This window comes from Dermacentor albipictus, chromosome 3, assembly GCF_038994185.2.
Source record: "Dermacentor albipictus isolate Rhodes 1998 colony chromosome 3, USDA_Dalb.pri_finalv2, whole genome shotgun sequence".
In the NCBI taxonomy this organism is placed as follows: Eukaryota; Metazoa; Arthropoda; class Arachnida; order Ixodida; family Ixodidae; genus Dermacentor; species Dermacentor albipictus.
Window position 1 is genome coordinate 159,514,511 of NC_091823.1, and position 26,861 is coordinate 159,541,371.

At 47.5% G+C, this 26,861-nt stretch overlaps 1 protein-coding gene across 2 annotated transcripts in view; it reads left to right on the forward strand.

Moving 5' to 3' along the window:
• The first annotated feature begins 616 nt into the window (after window positions 1-616).
• Window positions 617-26,861, forward strand: part of LOC135908689 (serine-rich adhesin for platelets-like) — a 46,301-nt gene continuing 20,056 nt past the window's right edge. For both annotated transcript variants that reach the window (XM_065440545.2, XM_065440546.2), the window contains exons 1-6: window positions 617-644; window positions 5,251-5,340; window positions 12,342-12,439; window positions 13,709-13,873; window positions 16,398-16,529; window positions 23,362-23,461. In XM_065440545.2, coding sequence (XP_065296617.1) covers window positions 634-644; window positions 5,251-5,340; window positions 12,342-12,439; window positions 13,709-13,873; window positions 16,398-16,529; window positions 23,362-23,461 — 596 coding nt within the window. In that variant the 5' untranslated portion in view covers window positions 617-633. The remainder of the gene's footprint in view (window positions 645-5,250; window positions 5,341-12,341; window positions 12,440-13,708; window positions 13,874-16,397; window positions 16,530-23,361; window positions 23,462-26,861) is intronic.

Genomic DNA, 26,861 nt, shown 5'->3' on the forward strand with positions numbered 1-26,861 from the left:
TCAGAAGCGTGTGCCTTATATTAAGGTAACATGTCCGTGTGTGGTCTGATAAGTAGGTAACCGGTGGACACAAGCAAAACACGTCTTTTTTTATGTACATTAGTTATATGTCAACTCTATGGCGATCTTGACAGCCTGGGGCTGCCTGAATCTAACATTCCGCGCAGCTCCCGCTTGTCATATTTTATGTTCGTTGCTTAGGATATGCAGCCTTGTTGAGGCGATGGTCTTGTATCGCAGTTCCAGAAACCATGCAATTGCTGCGGTCACCGGCAAGTAGAGACCGACGCAAAATAATTCGGCACATTTTGTCAACACTTTGTCATCGTCTGTAACAATTATATATATTCCTTGAATTACGTTGGTGTCTTCGGTAAAATTGTCAGTGGGGATGAGGCGAGTCCCAAGATTATTCATCTTGAAATGTTCCATGCCAGGCCAAGATATAATAAGATCAAAATCAATTCTAGACATAACGAGGCCTCTAACGGTGATTCGTTTGCTTTCTAAATTGAACCTTCGCCTTGGAACAGTTTGTCCGCTCCTGACATGTTCCCTCATAAATAGCCTCTCGCATGCTGTGTTTTCGTGGAGTAAAGATGATGAAGAAGAAAGACGGAGCCGCTTGGCGCAATGAATTTCAGGTAGGCTTTTTCGCATTGGGGACAACCTTTAGTATAGAAGCAGCTTGTCCGGCTATTGTTGATAGGTTTTAAAAAAGACTGCACGCTTGCTTAGTACCTGAAACGTTCGCAGCGCGGTCTTCTTCATGCTTTCGCACGGCGATCCCCTTTATTAGGCAAGTAAGAGATAAATATGGTGTCTGTGTGTGCAATAGCGACTATATGAAAGAGTTGACTGTTTCTCGCCGAGGTTTTTCTGCCTAGAACTTACGCATTTTTATTCGTGACATGGTGTGAGTGTGTCATTGCAACACATGTTAAAGCTGAGATAACGTCTGGAAACCAGGCGCCAAATTTCCAAAGCTTTTCGCTCGGAAGTACTGCTTTTCATTGGCTGATCGCTTCCGCTAATATGTTCTGCATAACTATTGGCTGGCACGAACGCTTTTAGCATAAGAACGTTTTGTGAATACGGGTCCAGACTACTATACTTCGTTTTACGACTATCCGCGTGTTGGAAATACTGCATATTTTCTAACAACGAATTTGATGACTTAACGCAATGTCACTTCTACATTAATTAATATTAGGGCGCCTTCTTTCCGGCCTCTCAGATTTTGTGTTTCGCCTTCAAGCCCAGAGCGTCACCAATTGGGGGATGAGCTTCTTGCGCATCTCTTTTGCGCCACATACTCGGTCGTTATTCAACCAAACATTGCTTATATCGCTGTCCCATGAATTCGTTACATTAAGGTTTAGTATAACTGTGTGGTCTATTCGGAGAAGCGAAAAAGCTTGGTTTCGGTTGCCTCCTTTAGAATCGTATTTACATGGCGCTCCATTTCTTCGCGTGAGTTGCAGCAAAACCTCTGCCACAAAAATTCTGTACAGCGTTGGAGTTCATTAGATGTGACGTTATTAAACTAAAGGTGGAACTTTCTTTTACTAAAGCAACTCAGTTTTTTGCTATATGCCTATATTATCTTAACTTTAATTTTCCTAAGTCAAGACTCCTTGAACCTTGGAAGCGCATGCATGGTTACAGCGTAGTCTGACACTCCAGCACTCCATGCACTCATTTTGCTAATTTATGGGTTATACATCATGAATGAGCTCCCGAAGATCAATAAATACAGTCGAAGAATTTGAGCGTGTGGTCCCAAATTTCTCCTTTCACTTGATTTCATTTTGATGCGCTAATCTGCGCTTCTATGGCATAATGCTATTGCTTAACAGATTCTTATGTTCGGTACGTGTGTGTTTGTAGGAAGGGAGGGAGGATATATTGCGTCTCGCAAAGGCGCAGTACAATGCACACAGGCGTGCGCTCACTTTCCTACTCATTTTTAAATATGTGGCACATGCGAACCTCGTATTTTAAACATGAAACTGTGGCTGCGCCGGCAACGACTTGAACATGCAGCCACTAGCTTCAAATTTAACGGAATCAACACCTCAGGGTATACTGCACGGTTCTTTGATTTCTTTTTACTTTTTGCATCCGCGTTTTTATCACATCTGCAAGGTCACATGGACACATGTATAGCGAAGTATTTTTCTGCAAAGTACGCATGCGGAACATGCAAAAGCATAGAGAAAGGCCATAGTCTCTGCGTGTTACATGAACACTTTGTCGAATCCATTGAGTTGAGCAAAAATCTGCAATGCGGATGAATATTTATTGTGGACGTTGTAATAATAAACATGAAAGGGAGAGGGGGGCGGGGGCGTCTAAACCGAAAGATGCAGATAGCTACATAGAATGTATGAATTCTATCGGAAAAAATCTTCGCATTTCAATCAAAATTTCTCCGGGTATATGGGAGTGGTCAAACTCGTTGCCACCACCTCTGCTGGGTGACTACTGCATCTATGCAGACTAGCGGATAAGGAAGCTATTAGGCAGAGTGGAGACGAAGAGGTACAGTAACTGATCATTCATAACGCAGTTAGCTCAATGAGTTGACCGGAAAACCGCGTGGCAAAAAAGACATGAAAGTGCAAGTCACCATTAACGGGTGAACAACTCGTAGAAACTCAGCCTTCCACCTTAGGGATTTCTTCGCAACGTGCTTCGCCATTCAACCTTCCCTCGTCTAGGATATAGTAGATTCATTTGCTCCTTGACCCTCCTAGGCTTTATCGGCTGTCACAGGGGTGTCACTCTAAGACGGCGATGACAATAATTATTGATCCTACCCGGATGAATTCTTACTCAGCTTCAAAGCCCTCGGTTTCATGTCGATAAACGTCACTCTGAGCTTGATTCCCGCTTTCATACACAATGTGAATAACGTGGAGAAGAACAGTGGAGAAAAAATTGAGCCAGGGTGAACAGCATGATAAACTAGCGTATCTGATGCAATCACAATGTAGCTATCTCATTTTGCTGCTAAACATGGAGTCGAATGGGCTGCGGATGGGCTCCGAAACGTCGGGCTAATAAAATTCAGTTATTTGGTTGGAGTCAGTCTCAAGTCGTAATCAATTTCCCAACCAGACAGGCAATTCTGTCGAAATGTTTAGCTTCAAGTAAACACGGAGTCGCGCGTGTAATTACTGCCTGCTGTGTCAACATTTCATGCGCTAGAAATTTGGAAACACTGGTTCGCCATGCTACGAGTGCACATCGTAGGCTCGTAATAGTCATCTCCTCAGCCATAAGAATTGATTAAAAATGTATGCGCACTTTGCTGAGCGAAACTGCGGTAGGCGAAAGCTTTTCTATGACTGCCTCTGTTGCTGTTGTCTCAACTGCTCTGTTTGATTGAAATGCACTGCGATGCTGATTAAATATTTTATCGGCTGATTCGACTGGTACTTGTTCTTCTGTGAATACCGTCTCTGCTTAAAAGTTGTCGCCAGGAAAGATGTCTTCTTGACGCTCGTGACCGGTGAAGCCACTCCGATGACGTAACGAGCGCCCCCTAGCGGAGTGTGACATGTTCTGCGAACGGACACCGCCGTGGCCGCGAGCGTGAACCATTAAAGGCTTTCGCCTTAAGAGGAAGCTTTAGCTCGGGCCCAACTCCGACGTCTCACAGGAGCGCGCGAGACCTAACCTTCCGCGACGCCACCTATTCTAGTCGTGACCATCCCAGCGAGAATCGGGACCCTCCCTCCACATATAACGAGATCATAAAGCACTTTTATCTAGACCGCAGAATATACAGCACACCTCACAATAAGCTCACCAGGCCTCAAGCCCTGACGTTCAGAATGCTTCAAACAAACACGTACCCCACGCAGAACAGACTACATCACTACATGCCTGACCTATACAAAACATCACATTGCGAAAATTGCCATAGCACACTAGGCGTACATCACTTGCTCTGGCCGTGTGGTCGGACCCACGCAAACAAGGATCAAGACTCCGCCAGGCTACAAGACGCATTACGCAGCACGGACCTGGCGGAGCAGCTCTGGGCCGTCCAGCGAGCCCACGATGCGGCCAGGGAGTTACAACTCCCGGTCCCAACGTGGGAGTAGCCCGCTCTATGGGACCTTGCGCCCCGTAGCTCGCAGGACCTTTCTATAAAGTTACTCCATCCATCCATCCATCCAACTCCGACGCGGCCTATCCAAATACATGTAAAACGCAAAAACGTTTCCCTGAGATAACCCCTCTACCAACTTTAATGACATTTGTTGCATTTGAGAGAGAAAGTTAAATTCTAGTGACTATTGGAAGCGGAATTTCGATTTAGGGTCTGAATTTTGTTAAAAAGATTTTCAAAAATTTGAAACTTTGAAAAAAGATATAGAAGCATGAAGTTTATAAGTGAATAGCTCTGCATCAAGAACATATATCGCGGTTCTGTAAGCGGCATCCTTTATATCATTCAAAGCTGACAAATTCGATATGTCAATTTATATCTTGCATGGATTCGTTACGTCGTGTACAAGGGTTCTGCAAAAGCTGAATTTCCCTAATACTACATTTTTTTTGTATATATGTGTAACATATCAGTTTGTCCACCGTAAATGTATTATGAGATGCAATTCATATAATTGTGATGTCATCTTTCATTGATGAGTTACCAGGGTTGTAACTTTGATAGTTCCATTTTTCAAAACTTTTCGATTTTTGGCATTTTTTTATAAAAACATTCACGACCTAAATCGAAAATTTTAAACGAGCAGTCACTAGATTGAAGCTTTTCTTTAAAATTCAGCAAACCTCGTCAAATTTGGTGCAGTTTTTGCCTAGGAAAACTAATTATTATTTCAGATGTATTTAGATAGGAGCACCCGAGCTAAAGCTTCCTCTTAATAAGTCAACCTTGGCCGCCAAAAATAATTTAGAGCCCCCCACTACGGTGTATCACCCATGTTGTACGTGTTGGTTGTAGATTCCCCCAATTTATTTTAGTGTATTCCTACTCGTACCAGTCCGTCCTTCGTTTTTTTTTCTTTGCCTTGTATCGCTTACCTTGTGCCGTGTTTCTTGAGATTCATGTATGCGAACCCACCCAGTAACAGAGGGCTACTATTTATTTTTTTCATTCTTCTACTGCAGTGTAATGCTGCCATATTTTTCTTGTAGCTCTAGTAAAGTTTCTTAAACTTCATATAATTCTAAAAGTTTACCTAATGCCTTTTTATATATATACTTACCGTTCAGTTGTCTGCAAGTCATGATGGAAGCTTTGCTCGTGACCATCGTATCCGTCGGCCGCCCCGCCGGTGCACAAAGAAACTTCCATGACATTCTGTGAGTAACGGCTTAGAAAGCAGCTGAAACTCGTATCACGAGTTACCATAACAATTTAATTACCTCAATACAGCCAGCAGTCAATAGTCTGTAAGCTGCAGATGCCTTGTGCGAAACTGCTTTAAGTGCCTTAATTTCTGCTATCCTTCTATAGCGCATTTTCGTAAATGCCTTATAATACACGAGTGTTCATTGAAGTTAAGAACATGTTACGAGCACATGTTCTCAAGCAAGCAGCTTTCCAGAACAGGTGCTCGTGTCCATAGCTGAAGGGATATTAAAACATCAGAAACACACACGCTGCTATTCCCAATGGTAAAGAACCATTTAACAGAGAAACACAGAAGGCACTTGTTTTGCCCTATATTAATCGGCCGTCAAACAATTTGAAAAGGGTCAGGCAACGAGCCGGAATAGAAGTGCTCTTTTTAGCGTCCATGAAAATTGCACCCTTGTGCAAGATCGCTGCAAATAGAAGCCCTCAGGACGCACTACGAAACAACGATAAATCTGTGCGATGCAAACAGGCGATGATCTATCAGATCCCACTCTCCTTTGGGCAAAGTTACGTTAGTCAAACAGGGTGGGCCTAACGACCGTTTGAAAGAGCACAATTATGAATTAAAAAAGCGACGGTTTCTCTTGTTATTCACTGCAGGGGTTGCACTTACAAAGCTGAATATATACGCATGTTCAGTAGTACGCAGGAGCGAGGAAAAATGCACTAGGTAAATCATCCTAGCCAATGTGATAAAGACAGTCTGGTGAAGATTGCGTAAGCATGGTTTTCCTCTCGCTTTCCAACAAAGAAATTGCTTACGTAGAAAACACAGCGCACTCTAAAGCGCGCATACCATACCGTGTCTTATATATTAGCTCAGTTTTTGTTTCGAAATGAGTTGTAAGGAACTTCTGTGTCGTGTTCGTTGCTACCTCCAATGAAAGTTGCGTGATCCTTCGGGGTACTGTAGGGGTCTGTATATATGGGGTGCGCCACTAAATTTGGCCAAGCTTCTTTTTTAAAAAGTGTAAAATGCACGGTGCAAGACATGATTGCAAGATTGACGGCGTTCTATAGTCAAACCTCTAAGTGCCTGGAAACATATGCCTTTTAATGCTATCTTGCACCAAGTTCTTATCGTAATTTTTTAAACAGCTTGGCTAGCGTTAGCGGGAACAAACGATGGATTTCTTTGCTTTTCTTCCTATATAATCGAAACTGCGGATGACATGAGCCAGCTTAACCTTCACTGGATACACCTTGCCATGTCCAATGCCAGGTCTTCCTCTATATGATGTCGTGCTGCGGCCATCTTTTACGGCTTCGCCCATCTTTTAGACATCATAATTTTTAATATTGCCTATCTCAGCTTTCACATTTCAGCTAATTCTATCTGATTTCTTGAGTTGGACACTTCCATGCGTTGTTTTCTTTTTTTATGAGGTCCTTTGTTACTTCGGAGAGCTTTCCTACTGTTTGCCTTAGTGTCTGAGCTCCCACTTGAATTGCTGCTTCTGAAATCAGCTTAGTCCCAGCTTCATTCATTATCCCTATATTATCTTCATCTTCCCATTCTTAAGCTGCGTATTTGTTTGCGAGCAGCAGCTTCAATTCGTCTGTGTTCAACGTTACTGCGTCTACGTTGGCCAGTTTCTCTCCGACTAATTTTGCTATTTCTCTCTTGAAATTTAAAGTATTCTAAGACATCACTTAGCTATGCTTAATGCCATTTACCCTAGCGAACACTTCTACATCCTTCACTATGCTGTGATCGCCAGAGAGTACAAAATCTCCTACATTTGTTAATATTGCGGGGTATATTGTTACGGAGGAAGACGCAGACGAAAAGCAATGTACAAGTATATTTACAAGAAAATACTCTGCGCTTGGCCAAGAGGCAACAGCCCGCCCTAGCATCTAATCGTCGTCGTCACCTAATTACTGCTCGGCTCTTCGTCATCGGAAATACTATCCCGTAGCACTCCCCCCGGCGGCAAAAGCGCCGTCCCGGAGCGACTAAACGCCGGAGTCTGAAGCAGTGTAGTAGGTCTTGAGCCTACTGACGTGCACGACATCACTAGATGCCAGAGTAGATGACGAGGTTGAGCTCACAGGAGCAATTTCGTACGTCAAAGGCGTCACCTGGCGCAGCACGCGGTAGCGCCCTGTGTATCGCGAAAGGAGCTTTTCTGAAAGTCCCACGCGACGAGAGGGGGACCACAGGAGCACGAGTGCCCCAGGCGGAAACTGTACGTCACGGTAGCGGGCGTTGTACTGACGCTGCTGCGTGGTTTGCAAGTCAGTCAGTCGAGCACGGGCAAGCTGGCGTGCATGGTCGGCGAGGGTGATGGCGTCGCGCGCATACTCGGTTGTTGAGATCGCAGCAGGACGAAGTACCGCGTTAATGGGCAAGGTCGGTTCGCGACCGTAGAGTAGATAAAATCCGGTGGTGTCGTGCCGGAAAGAATTATAAGCAAATGTGACCTAAGGAAGGGCAACGTCCCAGTCGTGGTGGTCCTTCGAAACGTACTTGGACAGCATGTCGGTAAGAGTACGGTTTAACCGCTCTGTCAGGCCATTGGTTTGAGGATGGTATGAGGTAGCCAACTTGTTTTGAGTAGATCAGGAACGCACAATGTCGGCGATAACTTTCGAGAGGAAGTTACGACCACGGTCAGTAAGCAGCTGTCGCGGGGCGCCACGCACTAAGATAATGTCACGCAAGAGGAAGTCCGCGACGTCAGTGGCGCACCTGATAGGGAGAGCTCACGTGATAGCGTATCGGGTGGCGTAATCAGTTGCGACGGCTACCCATTTGTTCCCAGAGGATGACGTGGGAAAGGGACCGAGGAGGTCTAATCCAACATGAAAGAACGGTTTCACAGGGACGTTGATCGGCTGTAGATGACCGCAAGGTAGCACCTGAGGTGTTTTCCGACGCTGGCTAGGGATCACAGGCAGCAACATAGCGTCGGACGGAGCGAGCGAGACCAGGCCAATAGAAGCGGCGGCGGACGCGGTCGTACGTGCGGGTTACCCCAAGATGTCCTGCAGTGGGTGCGTCATGCATCTCAAAGAGCACAGTCGGTCGTAGATGTTTTGGCCCGACAAGAAGATCAGGGCCATCAGGGAGGAAGTTCCTTCGGTACAGAATGCCGCCCTGGAGGATATATCGGCGAACGGATGCGTCGGTAGGTGTACAGCGCAGACGCTCGATGAGTACTCGCAGCGATAGGTCTCGGTACTGCTCATCGGCGATGTTAGCGAAGGCAGACACAGAGAAAATGCCGTCGGTGATACTACTGTCGGCGTTGTCAGGCTCGTCTACCGGGTAGCGAGACAGGCAGTCAGCGTCCTTGTGTAGTCGGCCAGATTTGTAGGTGACAGAGAACGAATATTCTTGGAGGCGTAAGGCCCAGCGACCAAGTCTTCCTGTAGGGTCTTTCAATGAGCGTAACCAGCAAAGCGGGTGATGGTCTGTGACGAAGGAAAAGGGTCGGCCATATAAGTATGGGCGGAACTTCGCAACCACCCAAACTAGGGCCGGACACTCACGCTCAGCGCTGGAATAGTTGCGCTCCGCGGGCGAGAGGAGCCTGCTGGCGTAAGCGATAACACGGTCGTGGCCACGCTGGCATTGTGCCAGTACTGCACCAATTCCGTGACCGCTGGCATCAGTACGGACTTCGGCAGGCACAGAAAGATCGAAATGGGCCAGCACTGGAGGCGTTGTGAGAAGGTCGATTAGAAGCGAGAATGCAGAGGCCTCGTTATCGCCCCACTGGAAAGGGGCGTCTTTCTTCAAAAGCTCGGTTAGTGGTCAAGCTATGGCCGCGAAATTTTTCACGACACAGCGGAAGTACGAGCAAAGGCTGATGAAGCTGCGCACATCCTTGACACACTTTGGGACAGGGAAGTGCGTAACAGCATGGATCTTGCCTGGGTCCGGTTGCACTCCGTTCGCGTCAACGGGATGTCCAAGGACGGTTATCTGGCGACGGCTGAATTGGCACTTCGATGCGTTGAGTTGCAGACCGGCTCGCCGAAAAACGCCCAGGACTGCTGAGAGGTGCTCGAGGTGCGTAGCGAATGTTGGGGAGGATACTATAACGTCGTCCAAGTAGCACAGGCACGTAGACCATTTGAAACCGTGAAGAAGGTAGTCCATCATGCGTTGAAAAGTGGCAGGAGCGTTACATAGACCGAACGGCATCATTTCGAATTGATAAAGACCGTAGGGTGTTACAAAGGCAGTCTTCTCGCAGTCGAGATCGTCCACGGCAATCTGCCAATAGCCGGAGCGAAGGTCATTAGAGGAGAAATAGCGAGCACCGTGGAGGCAGTCAAGGGCGTCATCAATCCGAGGTAGGGGATACACGTCCCTTTTGGTAACACTGTTAAGGTGCCGATAATCCACGCAAAAGCGCCATGAGCCACCCTTCTTTTTTACCAGCGCAACAGGTGACGCCCATGGACTACATGGCGGTTCAATAATGTTCTTGGCAAGCATTTTACGAACTTCGGTGAGAATAACTTGACGCTCAGCCGGTGATACTCGATACGGGCGGCGATGAATAGGATGGGCATCGCCCGTATTAATGCGATATTTGACAGCTGTTGTTTGGGCCAAAGGACGATCGTTAAAGTCAAAAATATCTTGGTAGGAAATCAGCACGTGGTAGAGCGCACAAGCGTCCTCGGAAGGCATGTCGGGTGCAATCATTTTCTGTAAGTTGGCGATGGTACAAGTTGCCGACTGCGACGGTAGATGAGGATCGGCTGAATGGTCGTCTACTGAAATCGATGCTACAGAGTGATCCTCGAATGAGCAAAGTTGGGCCAGAGACATCCCGCGTGGCAGCACTTGTGTCGTCAAGCCAAAATTGACCACTGGCAGGCAGACGCAATTCGCCGTAATAGATAAAACTGTGTGAGGTACTGTGGTCCCGTGTGTAAGGAGGACGTCTTGCATAGGAGCCACGATGTAGTGACCGTCGGGGACTGGTGGGGATGACACTAAGTCAACGTAAGTCAGTGCCGAAGGTGGCAAGCGAAGGAAGTCGACGGAACTGAGGCGAGTAGGGTGTTGTTCAGCGGGATCCAGAACAGGCAGGTCGAGGCGGAGAGTACTGGCGGAGCAATCGATGAGAGCAGAATGTGCGGAGAGGAAGTCTAAGCCGAGGATGATGTCGTGGGGACAGTGAGCGATGACTGTGAATACCACGATTGTTGAGCGATCGGCGAAGGAGACGCGGGCGGTACACATACCATGTACGTGGTCTGTTCCGCCATCGGCGACACGGACAACAGGCGTCGTGGCTGGCGTGATAATTTTCTTGAGCCGGTTATGAAGGTCAGCGCTCATTACGGACAAATGCGCGCCATTGTCTATGAGTGCAGACACAGAAACACCGTCGACTTCCACGTCACGAAGGCTCACATGAGTGGGCAACGTCAGTAGAGGATTTGGCGGCGTAGGGAGCAATGCAGCGTCACCTCGAGGCGCTGCATCGTCTAGTTTTCCGGCTGGGAGCGGCGTCCGAAGGGAGTCGGCGAATAGGAGCGATGGGGATGGGGAGAGCGAGATTGTCGTCGTTGGGGCGAAGGCGAACGAGAATAGGAGCGGTTCGGTGCAGGAGAATCAGCGGCGGCGTTATCGGAGCGTGCGGCATAGGGACGAGAAGGGCCACCTGGGGGGCGAGAATAGGCAGTATAAGTAGGCCGGGTCGGGGAACTCCAGCGACTGCGACAGTGCCGAGAAATGGGCCCGATTCGATGGCAATGGAAACAAATGGGCTTGTCGTCAGCAGTGCACCATTCAGATGGGTTGTGGAAACGTGGTGGGTAAGAAGATGCGGGACGGGGCGGAATCAAAGAAGCCGGGCGGGTATCAGGACGATGGGCCAAGCAGATGGTGTGAAGACCCATGTTTTCGAACTCTTGGCGGACAACTGCGTGGATCAGTGAGACCGTGACTGCAGATGTGTTGGTGGGACTGGAGTCGAAGGCAGCCGGATAGGCGGCCTCGATCTCACGCCGGACGATCCTGGTAACATCGGCAGTTTTTTGGGACGAGGAGTGTCGGCACAGGAAGATGTCGCCGGGGTGTTGGGCAGACGGGCAAACTGCTGGTCAATACGTCGGCTTTTAGCGAGTTCCAGGCGGCGGCACTCCTTTATAACAGCATCCACCGTCGCTACGTTGTTGCAAACGAGCAATTTGAAGGTGTCATCGGCAATGCCTTTGAGGATGTGGGCAACCTTGTCTGACTCAGTCATGTGGGTGTGAACTTTGCGGCACAGAGCCAAGACGTCCTGTAAGTACGTGACATAGGGCTCTGTTGACGTCTGCACACGACCGGAAGGCGCCTTCTGCGCGGCACGTTGGTGACCGTAGGGGTTGCCGAACAAGTCTCGAAGCTGTGTCTTAAGTGAATCCCAACTGGTGAGCTCACCTTCGTGCGCGCGAGACCAAACTCTAGGTGTGCCACTGAGGTAAAAGACTACGTTGGCGAGCATAATAGTAGGGTCCCACCGGTTATTGCGGCTGACGTGTTCATACAGGCTGATCCAGTCATCGACGTCTTCCCCATCTTTGCCCGAGAATACGCCAGGATCACGGGGAGCGGGGAGAGGGATGTAGGTCGTCGAGATGGCAGGAGGTGTCGGAGCCGGAGGAGTCGGGTTGTCGTCGCCGGGAGCCATGAAGGAAGGCTCGACGTACCGTCCACTGCGAAGCTCCGTGACGAGGTACAGGGAACGTCCACTTCCACCAGATATGTTGCGGAGGAAGACGCAGACGAAAAGCTATGTACAAGTATATTTACAAGAAAATACGCTGCGCTTGGCCAAGAGGCAACAGCCCGCGCTGGCTTCTAATCGTCGTTGTCGTTTTCTTACTGCTCGGCTCTTCGTCATTGGAAATACTATCCCGTAGCAATATTATGCTAGATGAGTGGCAGCGTCAGGATGCTCAGATTCTACATATCTCCACGCCGCAGGTCTTCACTCTCGTCGGAACTAGCTGGAAATTCTACAGGGACAGGCGGCGCTGCACTTCTAAACAACACGAGCACCGACAACTCAGAAGAAACACCAGGCAAGTCGTGCATGTTTCTGATACTCTGCAACAATGGTACCTTTTAAGGCCTATTGAAAGGGTTCACACTGGCTGCTATTACATCACACAGTGCCTAAACAGCACTCTTGTAAAAACGTGGGCATTCTTTGTCGGCGTGACGTGAGGTGACGTGAGAAGGCAAGGAAATGCTACTACTATAGACACGACAGCGGTTGCGCGAAAGCTGCATAAATTTACGTTCAAGGTGCGGTACGTTTCTGCTATTTATGAAAAATAAACACCATGCAAATTTGTCAACCGGACAACTTGAGCAGGGTGGCGTGCAGAAGCAGAGTCGCATTAAAGCGCATCGTAGGGTCTAAGCGACACTATGGAAGCGGCCCCACGTCAAATCAACACTTGTGTGCCCGCCGTGGTAGCTTTACGGCTATGGTATTGCTAGAGGTCGCGGAATCGATTTAAACCACGGCAGCCGCATTTCGGCTACGGCGATATAAAGAAACGCACTTGCACTTAGATTTAGGGACACGTTAGAGAACATCAGGGTGTCAATGTTTTGTAGTCCGCTGCTACGGGGTGCCTCATAATCCGATCGTGGTTTTGGCACGTACAGCCGCATAATTCCATTAATGTTTAATGTTTCCGCCCCAATGCGATGTGCAATGTGAGGCAATGGCAATGCTAAACCCTCTCAGAGGTTATGAAGTATGGCTGACAACAACGCGTTAAGCAAACCTCTCTCCCTGTGTGTTGTTTGTACTACGCAGACAAACAGCAGTGGTTGCCGTAAGGTAACGTTTAACATCAACTCACCACTCTCATGTTGGACCAAAAGTTGACGGAATTACACATGCGCCGTCTACGTTAATTGTTCGAGCGTGCGATTTGGTGCGAGCATTGTTCGACTCACGTCGAACAACGCTCGCACCAACGAGCGCCACCTCTCCATTGCCATACTGGAATGTCTCTCCGCTCACGTCTGCTCACTTAACTATCCATACGTAAAAGAATCATCATCGCTTTGAGACGTCCTTCGCCCGTGCAACTGATTGCTCAGTAGCTTTGCGACTCCAGTCGCAGAGCTGCAAGCTCGTTTGGAAGCGGCTACGTAAAATTGGTCACCTTTTAACCAAAGCGACCATTTGCGATCGTTGCTTTCGGACCAACTTTGCGGCGAGACCTCGGCAACTCCGGCGGTGTGAACCTCTCCTTTCACTTGTCAATGTTCACCGTTCCGATTCCGTTGAGAACGGCACGAGAATGCCAAGTGCGTGATCGGCCTCGCAGCTTCGGTGGTTCCCACGACCCGGCCCCGAGGCTTGGGTCTCCCATGCACCGCCGACGCCGAGTGCCTGGCCAGTCGGGGCCTGTCCTGCCAGTTCTGGGTGTGCGCGTGCGCCCCGCAGACGCCCGTCAGTGTGGAGGTCAGGGGCGAGCCCCGATGCGTGCCCGGTAAGGCCGGCCCGTCCAACGCTCCGTGCTTCCGCTATAGTGGTCGCCCGAGGTTGCGAAAACCGTTGCGTTATATATGTAGTCGGGAATACACAGCTTTGTCGTTGCTAAAAACGAGAAAAAAGAAATATTCCTTAACACCCATAACCTTGTTTGTTCATCATGGTGCCGGGAAACTGCAAGGTATGCTTAGCGCGATCCTTTATTTTTTAAAAATAATATTAGCAGCAAAATCACATTTTTCGATCTCCATCATTCACTTAAGCAATCGAAATTTTTGTCTGCCTGGCACGTACAGAAAAAAAATGTTAGTGCCGTCGTAAGCGCACCACACCAGCGCACGTCACACAATCAAATTCTAGAAGTTCGCACAAGTCTATTGTAAATTTCAAATTAGCCAGGTAACTACCCAATTTACCAGTACTTGTGGATTGATCAAAGGACAGTACGTGGATTTTTCTAAAATAAGTGTTTTAAAATAAAGCTCGGATGCAGTGGTTTTCGTACAAAGTAACTGTGTGCGGTCTTTGTGTAAATAATTTCTCAGGTATGCAAACGGACATTACCCTGTTCAACTAGCTTGAAGCGTTATTTTACGGCTACAAAGTTGAGCCGGAACTGAACCGCCTTTGTGGTAAACCGAACCAAACACGCAACGAAGAAATGGCTCGGCACACTGCCTGGAAGTGTTAGCCAGTGCCACTGACCTCAATTCGCTGAGCGCGTCGTTGCACCCCGTGAGGCCGGCGGTTAAACGCATGTTCCACACCCGCTGCTGTAGCCGTGAGTGGCAGGGGGTGCTACTCATGGCTACGTTGGTTACGTTGATTACGCGTTGGTTACGTTGGTCACGGCTACGTTGGTTACGTTGGTCTAGCACTTCCACGGACTGCACGAATGCAGAATGAAGTGAGTGGCAGGATGGGAGCCGCAGAAACTTAATTCTCGTGAATCGGTATTTCAAGGCGAATACGCGAGAAAATGATAATGCTGCCGCGTTCACAGCACGTGTGTAGATGCCCCGTCAACGATGAGATTACAGCAGCCATCTCTACTTTTCTGCTGCCCTTACGTACAACACAACATTGCAGAGAACATCAGAGATAATTAAATTGAGGACTTTTTAATTGAACTTTATGGGGAAGCTCGGGGATGCATCTGACGAGCCCCACTACTCCCCTAGTTCCTTTCTTATTCTGACCTTCCTGCCTGTGTATTTAGAACGGTAAGCGAGTTTGTTGTGGTCAAAACAAAACACGCTTATGCTGTGGTTCCTGTTCAGTTCGTAATAACTCCCTCAAAACATGACTACCAGCCATGTTTTGCGATTCCGTACAGAAACAATTTGAGAAATCCTTCTATTGGCTCAGCTTGTTTATTTCCCAGCGATCGATTCTGAGGCTTCACAGCATTCTTGCGCTTGTCGTGTGATAATAAATTCAGTGATCTGAATTTGCAGTTTCCAAAAAATAACTTCGCCAAAATTTCTGAATACGTGAGGCGCCAAGTTTGCGTGTGCCACTATGTGCTCAATGAGGAGAGATCAGATAGGAAACGCATTGATAAAGAAGCGGTAAATCTCTTGCAGTTTCCACACTGCATAGATGTGGCTAGACGTTACATATTCAGCCCTCCCTTTTCGTTGGTGGCAGCCTACCTTCAAACACTGGATATGAAACATCTTCGCGTGGTGGAAAGACAGGAAGTGTGGTAGAGAAACTACTTATTGCGTTAACAGTAAATAAAGTAACGAAAGCTCACTCGCTTAGTAACAAGTTTTATTGAATCAAAACAAATACGCTCCGCAGAGTGCTTTAGTTACATGAAAAGCCTGGTGCATGCTACGCGTGACGATTCAGACTCGCCCATGAGCACGTACGCCGCCAAAACCCCTGATTGAACTCGGGCGATTTCACTCCTCCAAGGCTATAGGAATGGGTCTGGGCGGATGTGCCATCGCGTAGGACAAGCGTAGTCACGTACGTCAAGAGTGCAACATAGGCTAAGGTTGATGCGACGGCCACTTACGTTGCATGTATTTTACAGAGGCATAAATTTCTACTATACGAAGCCATTCAAATTGAACTGGAATTAGTAGCGAGTTGGTTCCAATTACTTTTGCCCGGATTAAAAACGTGGTGTCCGCAGATGAACAACCTTCCAAGGGGAGATTGGTGGGAATACAGCGGCGAGGACTTCGCCTTCCTGCTGTGCGATGCCGGAGTCTTCTGGTTATTACCTTGCGTGCATCTTTAATAGTAGTACCTCGTGTGCCATGACGAGCACCACCTCTGCTTTTCGGCAGACCGTTGATTTCCCTTCAGCAAGGGCCGTAAGCTCGATCTGTCGGGTCGAGCCAGAGTTAGAATGTTTGTATAGGTTTCAATCGTCGGTCCTGTACTCAGGCGTGTGTATTAGTCTGTGCAATCAGGCAGGGGTTAGGCCTAAGGAACTATAGGCTTGGTCTCGCAGTTGTGGCACGCGCGCAGCTCCTGGTGCACACAGCTTTACCGACTTGCCGCAGCGCGCTCGCTGTACCAGCCGTGCCGGTTCCACCAGGAGTGCAACTACACCAGCAGTCCGATGCGCTGCGTGGAGAGACTGTGCCTGTGCCCGCCGCCCTTCGAGCCTACAGCCAAAGGAGGATGCGCCGCGCGTGAGTATACCACCCTGGGCGTAGGTGCTGGTGGTGCCGGCTGTACGCTGAAGTCTGTACTACGTCTCCCCGGAAGTGGGCAAACGAGGACAGCATTGCTTCATGACGGAGACGATCCACTGAAATTCACCTGATCGCTTGGCTGCTATGTTTCAACCGCACGTACTTGCGACCTAGAGTCCTACCGACTGCCATAGATGGCTGGCTAGTTTGTGCGAATCCATGGCTCGGTAGAGCCCAAACAAAAATATATGCGACAGAAGGTGGAAGAGGCACAGATGCTTGTGCGCCGCTTTCTTCTCTCGTCGCGGATTCCGTATGCAACATCCAGGCCTGCAACCAGTGTCCTTGTTAACCAACTAGCTCTTCGCCCATACGGCGGTATAGGCAGAATGAATATAATGGGGCCACATGAATTTAACGGGGATAACCCGGTTAAAACATCCGTGTGTGGCTCTCGCTTGACGCTTTACAATAGTTTATGACCATTCCGTTGAATGGCTGCAGTTAGCTTGAGCGAAAATATTTGTGCAGTGCCTCAGTCTGTGCGAACGCTTTCATAATGAAGTAATTGCTTATATTTGATGAACAAATTATTTTTGTCATAGCACTTTCATAATCAACGAAAAATAATATTTCAAAAGATTACAAGCCCAGCGAACACGCCCAATGTTCCTAGGCAAAGTCGACATGCTTTGCCGCTAATAATGATAGCTTCATAAGAAAAAGAAAAATCAAATCATTAACTTTTTTTTTTCAAAATGTCTTTAGGGCAGTTGATTAAAATAAAAATTTGGAGGCAGCCACATTGTAATGCACCCTTAATATTTATTAACCTTGATAAATCGCACTAGCTTCAACAGATTCATAGTCCAATTCCAACGATAAATAGAGGCAATATCAGTAACGGGTGTGCTCGGAGCGCAGAAAAGGCGGCCCCGCTATCGCACCAGACGGAAAAACCCGGCGACGAACGAGGCCGAGGAAGTTGGATATCGTCTCGGCAAGTCGCGGCAAGTCGCGGCAGCTACTGATGCGACACGCTTTGTCTGGCGAACACGTATGGCTGTGCCGCACATGTGCCTCTCGGTTGACGCCCTTTCTTCTCGTTCGTCACATAAGGAGAGTCTCGAATCCGCAAGGCATTGATGTCTTAGGTAGCATGTGCCGGTTTATTGACCAGTTGCGTGCCCCTCAAAAAAGATCGCTTACTCGTGACGCCTGCGGCAGGAAGGATGTTCCCCATCCGCCGCCAAGGTTTGTGAGTGGTGGCGCTGGCTAACACTCCCAAGGCTAGTTATATAGTAGCGAAAACATGAATACCCAAGAAAGTGGATGGGCGGACGGTGCCGCGTTAGCTCAGTTGGTTAGAGCATCGCACGCGTAATGCAAAGTCGTGGGATCCTTCCCCACCTGCGGCAAGTAGTTTTTTCAGCCACTTTAATTACCAGTAATTTATAATATCCTCAACTAAATTAGTAAGCAGAAGTAACTTCCCTTATGTTGTCCTTGGTGCCTTTGTTGGCTGGCTTCTGTCAAATAGGGTGCATCTTTCAACATTTTAAAGAAATGTATAGGTGCTTTAGAATGTGACTGCTTCCACATTTCCCATTTCAACAAAGGCGCCAAAAGTAATTTTTCGGAGGTAACTGTTTTAATTAGTTGTCTGTGTTATCGGCAAATATCCCTATTGCTAAACCCCCCTGTCCAGTGCTGTGCTGGATTAGGGGCCCAGCGTAGATGCTGGACTGGCGCGGCATACAGGAAGGCGCTGGGGACACCGGTGCGAAAAGCAGAGCGAGAAAAACGCGTTGCATGGCTACCGTAAATCTTTTTTTTAATAAGCACATCAACAGAGAGCATTTAATGCAATAACAAGCTAATTACTGAAAGAATATTTAGCGCCAGCAAACAAAGACGGAAGGGAGACGACACCACAATGCGCTAACTTCAACAACTTGATTTTCAGGAAATACACCCATATAACCCATGCACAGTGGCGCCACCTCATCCACATCTTAACCATCCAAAAAAGCCGGTACGGGAATTACGGGAACATAGCCTAACGTGAAAAATAAGCAATACGGTCATCTGTTAACTGAGTGTCAGGAACGCGGCTGTGCGGTGGTGTATAAATCCTGCCGGGTTCTTGCGAAGCACAAAGATAAAGACGTGCGAGAGATTACTGAGGCTCAGGCTATCTGGCGGAATAGTGATACGTGTGTTATATAATGCCCCTTCGGTCGACTTGGTAGATAAGGAGACGGCTTTTTTGGATGGTTAAGATTTGGATGAGGTGGCGCCACTTTGCATGGGTTATATAGGTGTATTTCCTGAGAATCAAATTGTTGAAGTTAGCGCATTGTGGTGTCGTCTCCCTTCCGTTCTTGTTTGCAGGCGCTAAATATGGTTTCCGTTTACCAACACGCCCAACAAATGGCAAAGCTAATTACCCCGAGAATTCTACTCACTGACATAGAGATATCAAACCCAGTGCTTTGCCACTACGCCATGCCGAAACATGGTGATCTGTGAATAATTTAAAATGTCAACACCCAGGCGCAGTTTCAGCTGGTACCTATTTGCCTCGCACAGACACTGTAGCTGAGCTTTCGCCCCGCAACGAAGACTTACGCCTCTATAAGAAAGAAAATGTTATTGTTAGTATTGAATAGTGCGTACCAGTGCCAGAACACAAATTTTCATTTAAAATAGCTATTTGAACTCCGAAAAATATCCTAGGTGAAGCGCCGACCTGCAGTGGGACGCTGCATGTTACTGCCGACATTGCTCTTCCCGCAAAGAAAATGCAACATTTTCTTTGTTCAACACTGCTTTTCGATCCACACACCTATGGGGTCACACTTATCCGTCAGAGAAGCGTCGATTAGTGCGGCTGGCAGTCTTCCACCATAATACCGGCTTTCGGCGACAGCTGATATACGTATGCTTATAACGCATCACATTGGCGATCATGGCTTCTTCTTGTGCTTACGCTATAAACATACACGTAAAATGTATTTTTAAAGACAATGACGGGAAAGCTGGACAGCAGAGTGATCTTTCCTCGTTAAACTTGTTTCTTTCTGAGCCCAGACGGGCCGATAGCGTGCAGACGGACTCGGCGAGTACTCTAGGCCTAACTTTCGGATGAAGTGGAGTCTCGTCGCGGGTAGCTGGTGAATGCCAAAATGTGTGTATTTGAGCTTTAGAACTTTTTTACTGTTATTTCGGTACACCTTACAGAAAGCATGATAATTGTCTTAGCTGTTTTTATTGTGCGATAACATCAATCAGGGCATTGCAAGCTTCCTGGGATCCATTCGACCGCGTCTGGATAAGTGCTGGGCTTGCTTATTCCGCATCGATTCTACAACACTGCGACGAATTGCAGTCGTCGGTTACGTCATCGCCTATAAACAAATATAGAACCATTACAGGAGCACGTCACGGACACGGATGTAAGAATTGCGGTGAACTTGCATTGCTGCTCAGCAATGAGCCCTCGTCGATGCTCCAGATGAATAAAAATTAAGAAACACAAAATTAATAACTACTCAAAATACGAAGTCTTATTTGTGTTTGCGTATTTTTCTTCTAGATCATAGCTATCAGCACAGTTAAAAGGGAAATGCAGGAAACGAAGAAGTGATCTTCAGTGACACATATACGCATGCACAAACGGTGCAGCGCACACACCTTTATTCCAAGCTGCAACATGAAATAGACATCCATGATTACAAGATAAAGCGGTCTTTAGGATAGGAGACTGGTATGTTGCGATAAAAAGCATTCAATAATCAACAGCGCTTATACTACTTGCATACTGGAACTCGTGCGCAAACGATATAGGACAGGAGACTTGTATGTTGCGATAAAAAGCCTTCTATAATCAACAGCGCTTATACTACTTGCATACTGGAACTAGTGCGGCACAAACGCAACCAGCGCAGTTATCATTACGAGCCGGCGAACCCCAGTGAGAACGAGCGCGTTTAAAGCACTTACCAGTGCTTCCAAGCGTCATGGAATGAAAACCAGCGTCTCGGCCAATGTCACCCAGCTCTATTACAGCGATCGCATTGGTGTCCCAGTGACTCCCAGCGAGTTATAGCGTCCCCCTGTGCGATCCAGTGTAAAAAAAAAACGGTACTTTTACACTGGAAGGCAGAGGAACACGCTGGTTTTCGCAATAGGAATAAATGTCTAATGGCTAAGAACTACTCTGGGAAACGATACGTTTGGTACACTTACAACGCGTTTGATAACAAATATGTATGGTATAAAAATAACGCACCCTCTATAATGATGCTTGGTTTAAAACATTACTGGGACTTGCTGACGCACAGGTTACGCAATTCTTTGTTTAAAGCACCTCCTACGTCTTTTTCCGCACAAGCGGACTCAGTAAATATATGTTCGAAACTCGCAACGCAACCAAGTAGGCGAACATAACTCAGCTCAAAGTGAAAACAAAAAGAAAAAAACTATGAAGCAGGAGCTCAACTTAGCCGAATGCCTGGTCCAGTGAAAACTGCTGTCCACATCCCGTGCAAATGACGGCTGGAAAGTCGCCAGACTCTTTTAGTGTACCATACAAACCTGCGTATAATACGAGCCAGTATATAATGTGAAGTAACTTTTTGGGCCGCAAAGCGTAAAAAGAAATTTCCATCTGCGTATAATACGAGTGAGCAAAACTCGGCGAAAACATTTACGTAGATCGGACTTCAAGTTATTAACATCCTCAATTGCGCTTAACTTCACACAGTTCCCAGTGTGACAAATCTTCCCGTAGGCAGTCTGTGCCACCGAGCCCGTTCGACATGCCGCACTTCTTGAAATGCCCTCTGGGATGGTCGCCCGTGCGTCCACAATTCCCTTGCACAGCGTGGCTGGCGATTAATGCTTGTGCCGAGCGGTCGACGTCACTTCGGGCTCAGCTGAGCGCATCCATTCCGCGTAGCACCGCTTGGCCACGTCTATGAACGGCTTGTTTGTGCAGACATCGAGCGGCTGCAGCGGAGAGCTTTTCAGTGTCAGAATCGCGCAGCATCCTCTTCACCGAGTCGGCCAAGTGATAACGAAACGCGTCCAGCACGATGATGGACGGGAACGAGAACAGTCCGCCGGGCGGCCTACGCCACACAGACGTTATCCAGTCGAGCTTGAGATCCTCGTTCATCCAGCCATCCTCATGGTATCTCACGACGACATTTTTTTGGCAGCTCCTCACCCTTCGGCATTGCTCTGAGCTTGAAGACAGCTCGCGGCCATCTGCAGTGCGTGACAACATCACGCTAACCAGCGTCTTCTCATTGACAGTGGACCGAACACAAACTTTCTTGGGACCCTTTCCAGGCACGGTGAGAGGCGATGGCGTGTCCAGATAAACCAGCGTTTACTAGGTGTTCCCGATGTGCCCAAGCTGAAAGTTGTTGGACTTGTGCAACGAAATAATGTGGCGCTGGAAATCCACAAGCACCTCCCAGAAAGATTCGGACAGCTTTTGCGAAATCCAAGTTCGTCGGCGTAATAAAAACCCAGCACGGCATATGTAGCGATAGATGCAGTGTCGCTCACTTTTGAAGTGGGAACTCGTGATCCATTTTTCTCTAGCAAGCTCCCTTGCTTTCACGTGAATTATCTCCACGCTCACAGCTGGATTCGCGGCTCGCTCTTTTCGCGCAAACTCCGTCAGGGCCAGTTCAGTTTCCGGGAACGTCCCCTTCTTCGGCCCGAGAAAGCTTCTGCGCGTCCTGCTTCGCGCGAAAAGGGCTTCTTTCTGGCGCTGCCATCCGGAAATGGTTCCCGCGGTGACGCCAAACTGGCTTCCTGCCGCACAGCTGCTGACGTTCTTGGCAGCTAAAATCACGTTTCCCTTGAAAGCAGCCGAGTACTGTTTTCTTGGCCCTGACATCTTGCTGCTTCACTGCGGTAAAAAAAAAAAGAGTGCACTTTGCATAGTTAGCACCTGAGCTCATGCGCTGCCAAGGTACGCACTCAACAACGACAAAAACATGCTGTAGCCACACACCAATAACTAAAACACGCCTTAGCCATGCAAAAAGAACGACACCGAAATTTTGAGCCCTATATAATGGTTGAAGGTTTTGTTCAGATGCACATATAGTACGAGGCTTAAAATTTCTGACGTTTATGACTTAAAAAAAAACTCGTATTATACGAGGGTTTTCGCGGTAGTAAAGCATGTGTAACGTTCTAGTAGTCTCTCTGTACAAAAAGCGCTTTAATCAAGCTCGGAATAGGCAACAGGCCTTAATTGGAAGTAATTTTGGCCGCTACATCTTGGGTATGTAAATGTGTTATTAAACATTTTTAAATGTTTCTACATCACTGTTGCATGCGGTATATAAGTTTTTCTACTAGCACTGAACTTCATTTTTATACCACTAAAACGTAACCTTCTTTGGCACGTCACCGTTTATGATAGCCAAATTCTTCTAGCTTTATCAAAGCGCAATGTTATAGTTTCGGTACAGGCCCATCGTCGCCTCCTTTGTTAATACAGTCTCTTCGCATTTTCACTATGGACGCACTTTAAACACGCAATTACGGCTTGCCTTTAACATTATGGATGTGTGAGCATGTGATTATAATTTCTCAGAAAATGGTCGCAGGTACATAACGCTAGCTACGAGACGCTCTATTTTCCGTAAATATTGCTTTCTTTCAAAGTCACTACAGTTTCCTGAACTTACTTTTGTAAAGGAACCCAACGCAATGCACCAAAACATTTTCTTCGTCTTTTTTTACCCTTTCCAACTTTCTCTAACTCCCTCTGTTCTCCATGTCCCTCCTCATCGTATAGCACGACTATCCTTGGTGACCAGACTGGTGAGGTTAGCGACTCCGACCACTGCCGGGCTGGCTGTCACGGCTGCACTCATGGCAGCCTTCATCTTCATCAGGTGACTGGGTTGATCAACAGCTGCTGGGTTGATCAACAGCTGCCCTTATTCTGCGTACAGCTGCCCACTTAAAAGCGACGGCCGAGTTTGAATTGGCCGACTCCAGAACGAGCGTGGGGGAGTATCTCAGTTATAAAATTTGAATTCAGTAGATTTCCTTCAACTGAAATTTTCAGCAAATTTTTTTCTGTTGGTCTTTTTGCCAGCAAGATTGTAGCTAGACATATGCGTAACAACAATTATCGCAGTGCGTGAATCTGCCAGTGAAAACCGCCCATTATTTGGTCTAGCATTCATGTCTATAGCGGTTTTAAAATTGACCAGAAGCTATTAATTTCGCTCATGCAGGTTGACTACTTCGGTTGAACAAGGGCCCTATAATGTGAAACTAATCCACTGTGTTTTATTCCAATCTCCTGAAGTAAAATTCGCGCAACCGCTGACGCAAGCATCAGGCGGTCGCCCGCAGGTTTGTCTGGACGGACCAATCAAACGCTCTCCTCGTTCCGAGGATGTCAGTTTTGTTTGCTTGAAAAACGAATAACATTGCTTACGCTGAACAGCTTGTCTTTTTGTCTTGTCTAATTGGCTGAAAAGAGGCGAAGAGCATGCATAAGTGGAGAGGGATTCAATGGGGCCGAGCCACTACAATGAAAATAGATAACCGGACAAAGAGGGTGGTGCAGGCGTCTGCTATTCGTCCACTTTCCCTTACTTAGCTTGTGGTAGCTCGTCGCAAATCGCGGTGGCATGCAACGGAAGCTTAAGAATGGCGCTAAAACGAATCCTCAGCAAATAAGAGTTGGCAGAACTAGGTCGTAAACGTGCTGAAAGTCCTCGAAAACGTTACACGGCCACGCAGAAAGATTTATTATACGCAAATACACCCATGCTCTCCGGCAGGTGCGAGTAGCCAGTGCCTGAGCGATCGGCGGCAGCCATTTTTCATTCCTTTCGGAACGGGGCAGCCTGCGGCTATTCAGAAGAAAACTAAGTTTTGTTCGGCATAGTAATGCATTTTTAACGCATACACGTCGCTTTGACGCGGTGAGTTTTTGCGGTTTCGTGACGTCGCGTGACAGGGTGCAGCCCGAGAACTTTTGGCCGAAGGCTAATGGCGGAAAGGGGTCGAATCAGAAATAACTATTTTTCTATTGTTCCGTCAAATCATGCATAATCAGTGTGCACACGTCATATCAGATAGGAAGTTATCGCGGTTTTCGCAGCGTCGCGTGACAGACAGGTGAAGTAGGGTTGATGCAAAAAAGTTTTTGACCGATCGCGGAGAGCTGATTGCAGAACTGGAATAGAAAAGTTTGGAATAGTTTTACGTTATCGCACCCCAACACTCAATTTCACATACTCCAGGCTCCAGACTGCAATAAACTGGCTGACGAAGATTCTGTGACTGCGGTGACATCCGCCGATGCCTCAAAACACAATTCACGCGATTCTGCAGCTTTTCAAATGCACTCAGAAATGAACCTCTGTAGCTACGGAGAAACATACCGTAAATCTATTTCGACCTGTTTCTATTCCATTTCTGCCGTTAGCACTCCGCGACTGCCCAACAATTTTCGGGTCACGCCCACTTCGTTGCCTTTCACGCGATGTAACAGAACCACGAGCAGACCAGCTTTCAACATGACTTGTAAGTAATGATTATGCATTATCATGCCGAACAAAAGAAAAAAAATGTATCCTGCTCTACGCCTTTATCACCAGTAGCCCTCCGCTTCTGGCCAAAAATTTTCTGGTGGTGCTCAGTTCGCCTGTCTGTCAAAAGACTTCACAGAACCGCGAAAGCTCGCCTTAATAAATCAATTTACGTGGCACTGTAATGTTGTTGAGCCTTTTCGGCATCTGCACAACGTCGCCTTGTCTACAATTCTTCGCTGGGAACGCGTTTTACCGACATTTTTATCTCACCATTGGCCGCCGCTGCGTCCGTGCGTGCGTGTCTGTGTTTCTGCATAGAATTACTATAGTCGGATACAACTTTAGAAAAAAAGGGGGCGTTTACACCTCCAAGGCGGAGGCACACGAGCACCCACCAATGGGCGCGCACTCTGGACTAACGTCATCAGCCGGACGGCCGGTGAGCCCGCCCATGGAGAATATGGCCGCCCGCGCTTCGAACTGGGTGAGGTCGCGTCAGCTGTGTGCTTCAGCCCCTCGTCAGAGTGAATTCCAGAACTGTTTGTGATGGTCTATCATGCCGGAAATATTACTACGACTATTTTAGTCGCAGAGGCAATCGGTTGTCGCGCTTCGGCCATCTGGGCGGGGCCTCCGCTTTTTTCTAAAGTTGTATCCGACTATAGTAATTACACAACAAGCAGTAACAACATCAGGCGGGAATAGCGATGCCACATAATCATTTCTTCAAGCATTCAATTGCATTTCGTTTCCTGCATCACGATCATCAAGCTCTCATTTAATGAAACCTGAATAGCTCGCGGCAGTGGTTTCTGCAAGGTTTAAGCAACGTGCAACTCCAAGCTTACACGCTGAGTAAAACGGTTAGTAAGTTATCTTGCAGGGGAAAACCGAACAGCGTTGCTTATTGATTCCTAATTAGCTAGCAAGAATATTGTGCAATTTAAGGACGCAGGAAAGTAGAAGCTGCCTCTCTGAAGTCGGAAACTTAAAAACAAGCACACAAGCTTCAGGTGAAGTCCAAAATAGGGGTCCTGCAAATGCAGGTAACGTTAGCCGTGATCAAAATCTCTTAGTCACATTTTGCTCGAGATGACATTCCGTAAGGTGCTAAACCTTCACGAACATGTTTATCATCATCAGCTTATGCTATGCTGACTGCAGGACGAAGGCCTGTCCTTGCGATCTCCGATTTGTCCTGTCCTGTGCCAACCGATTCCAACTTGCGCGTGCGAATCTCATAATTTCATCACCCCACGTAGTTTTCTGCTTTCCTCGACTGCGCTTTTCTTCTCTTCGCACCAATTCTGTAACTCTAATAGCCTACTGGTCATATATCCTACGCATTACATGGCCTGCCCAGCTCCATTTCTTTTGTCTTAATGTCAATAAGAATATCGGCTATCCCCGTTTGCTGTCTGATACGAACCGCTCTCTTCCTGTCACTTAACGTTACGCCTAACACTCTTCGTTCCATTGCTCGTTGCGTGGTCTTTAACTTGTTCTCGAGCTTCTTTGTCAACCTGCAAGTGTCTGCCCGGTATTTTAGCACCAGTAGAATGAATTGATTGTACACCTTTCTTTTTAATGACATTGTTAAGCTTGTCAAGGTGAGGCTGTGACAATGTCTGCCGTATGCACTCCAACGCATTTTCACCCTTCTGTAATTTCCTTTTCATGATTAGCGTCCCCTGCGAGTAACTGACCTAGGTAAACGTACTCCTTCACAGACTCTATAGGC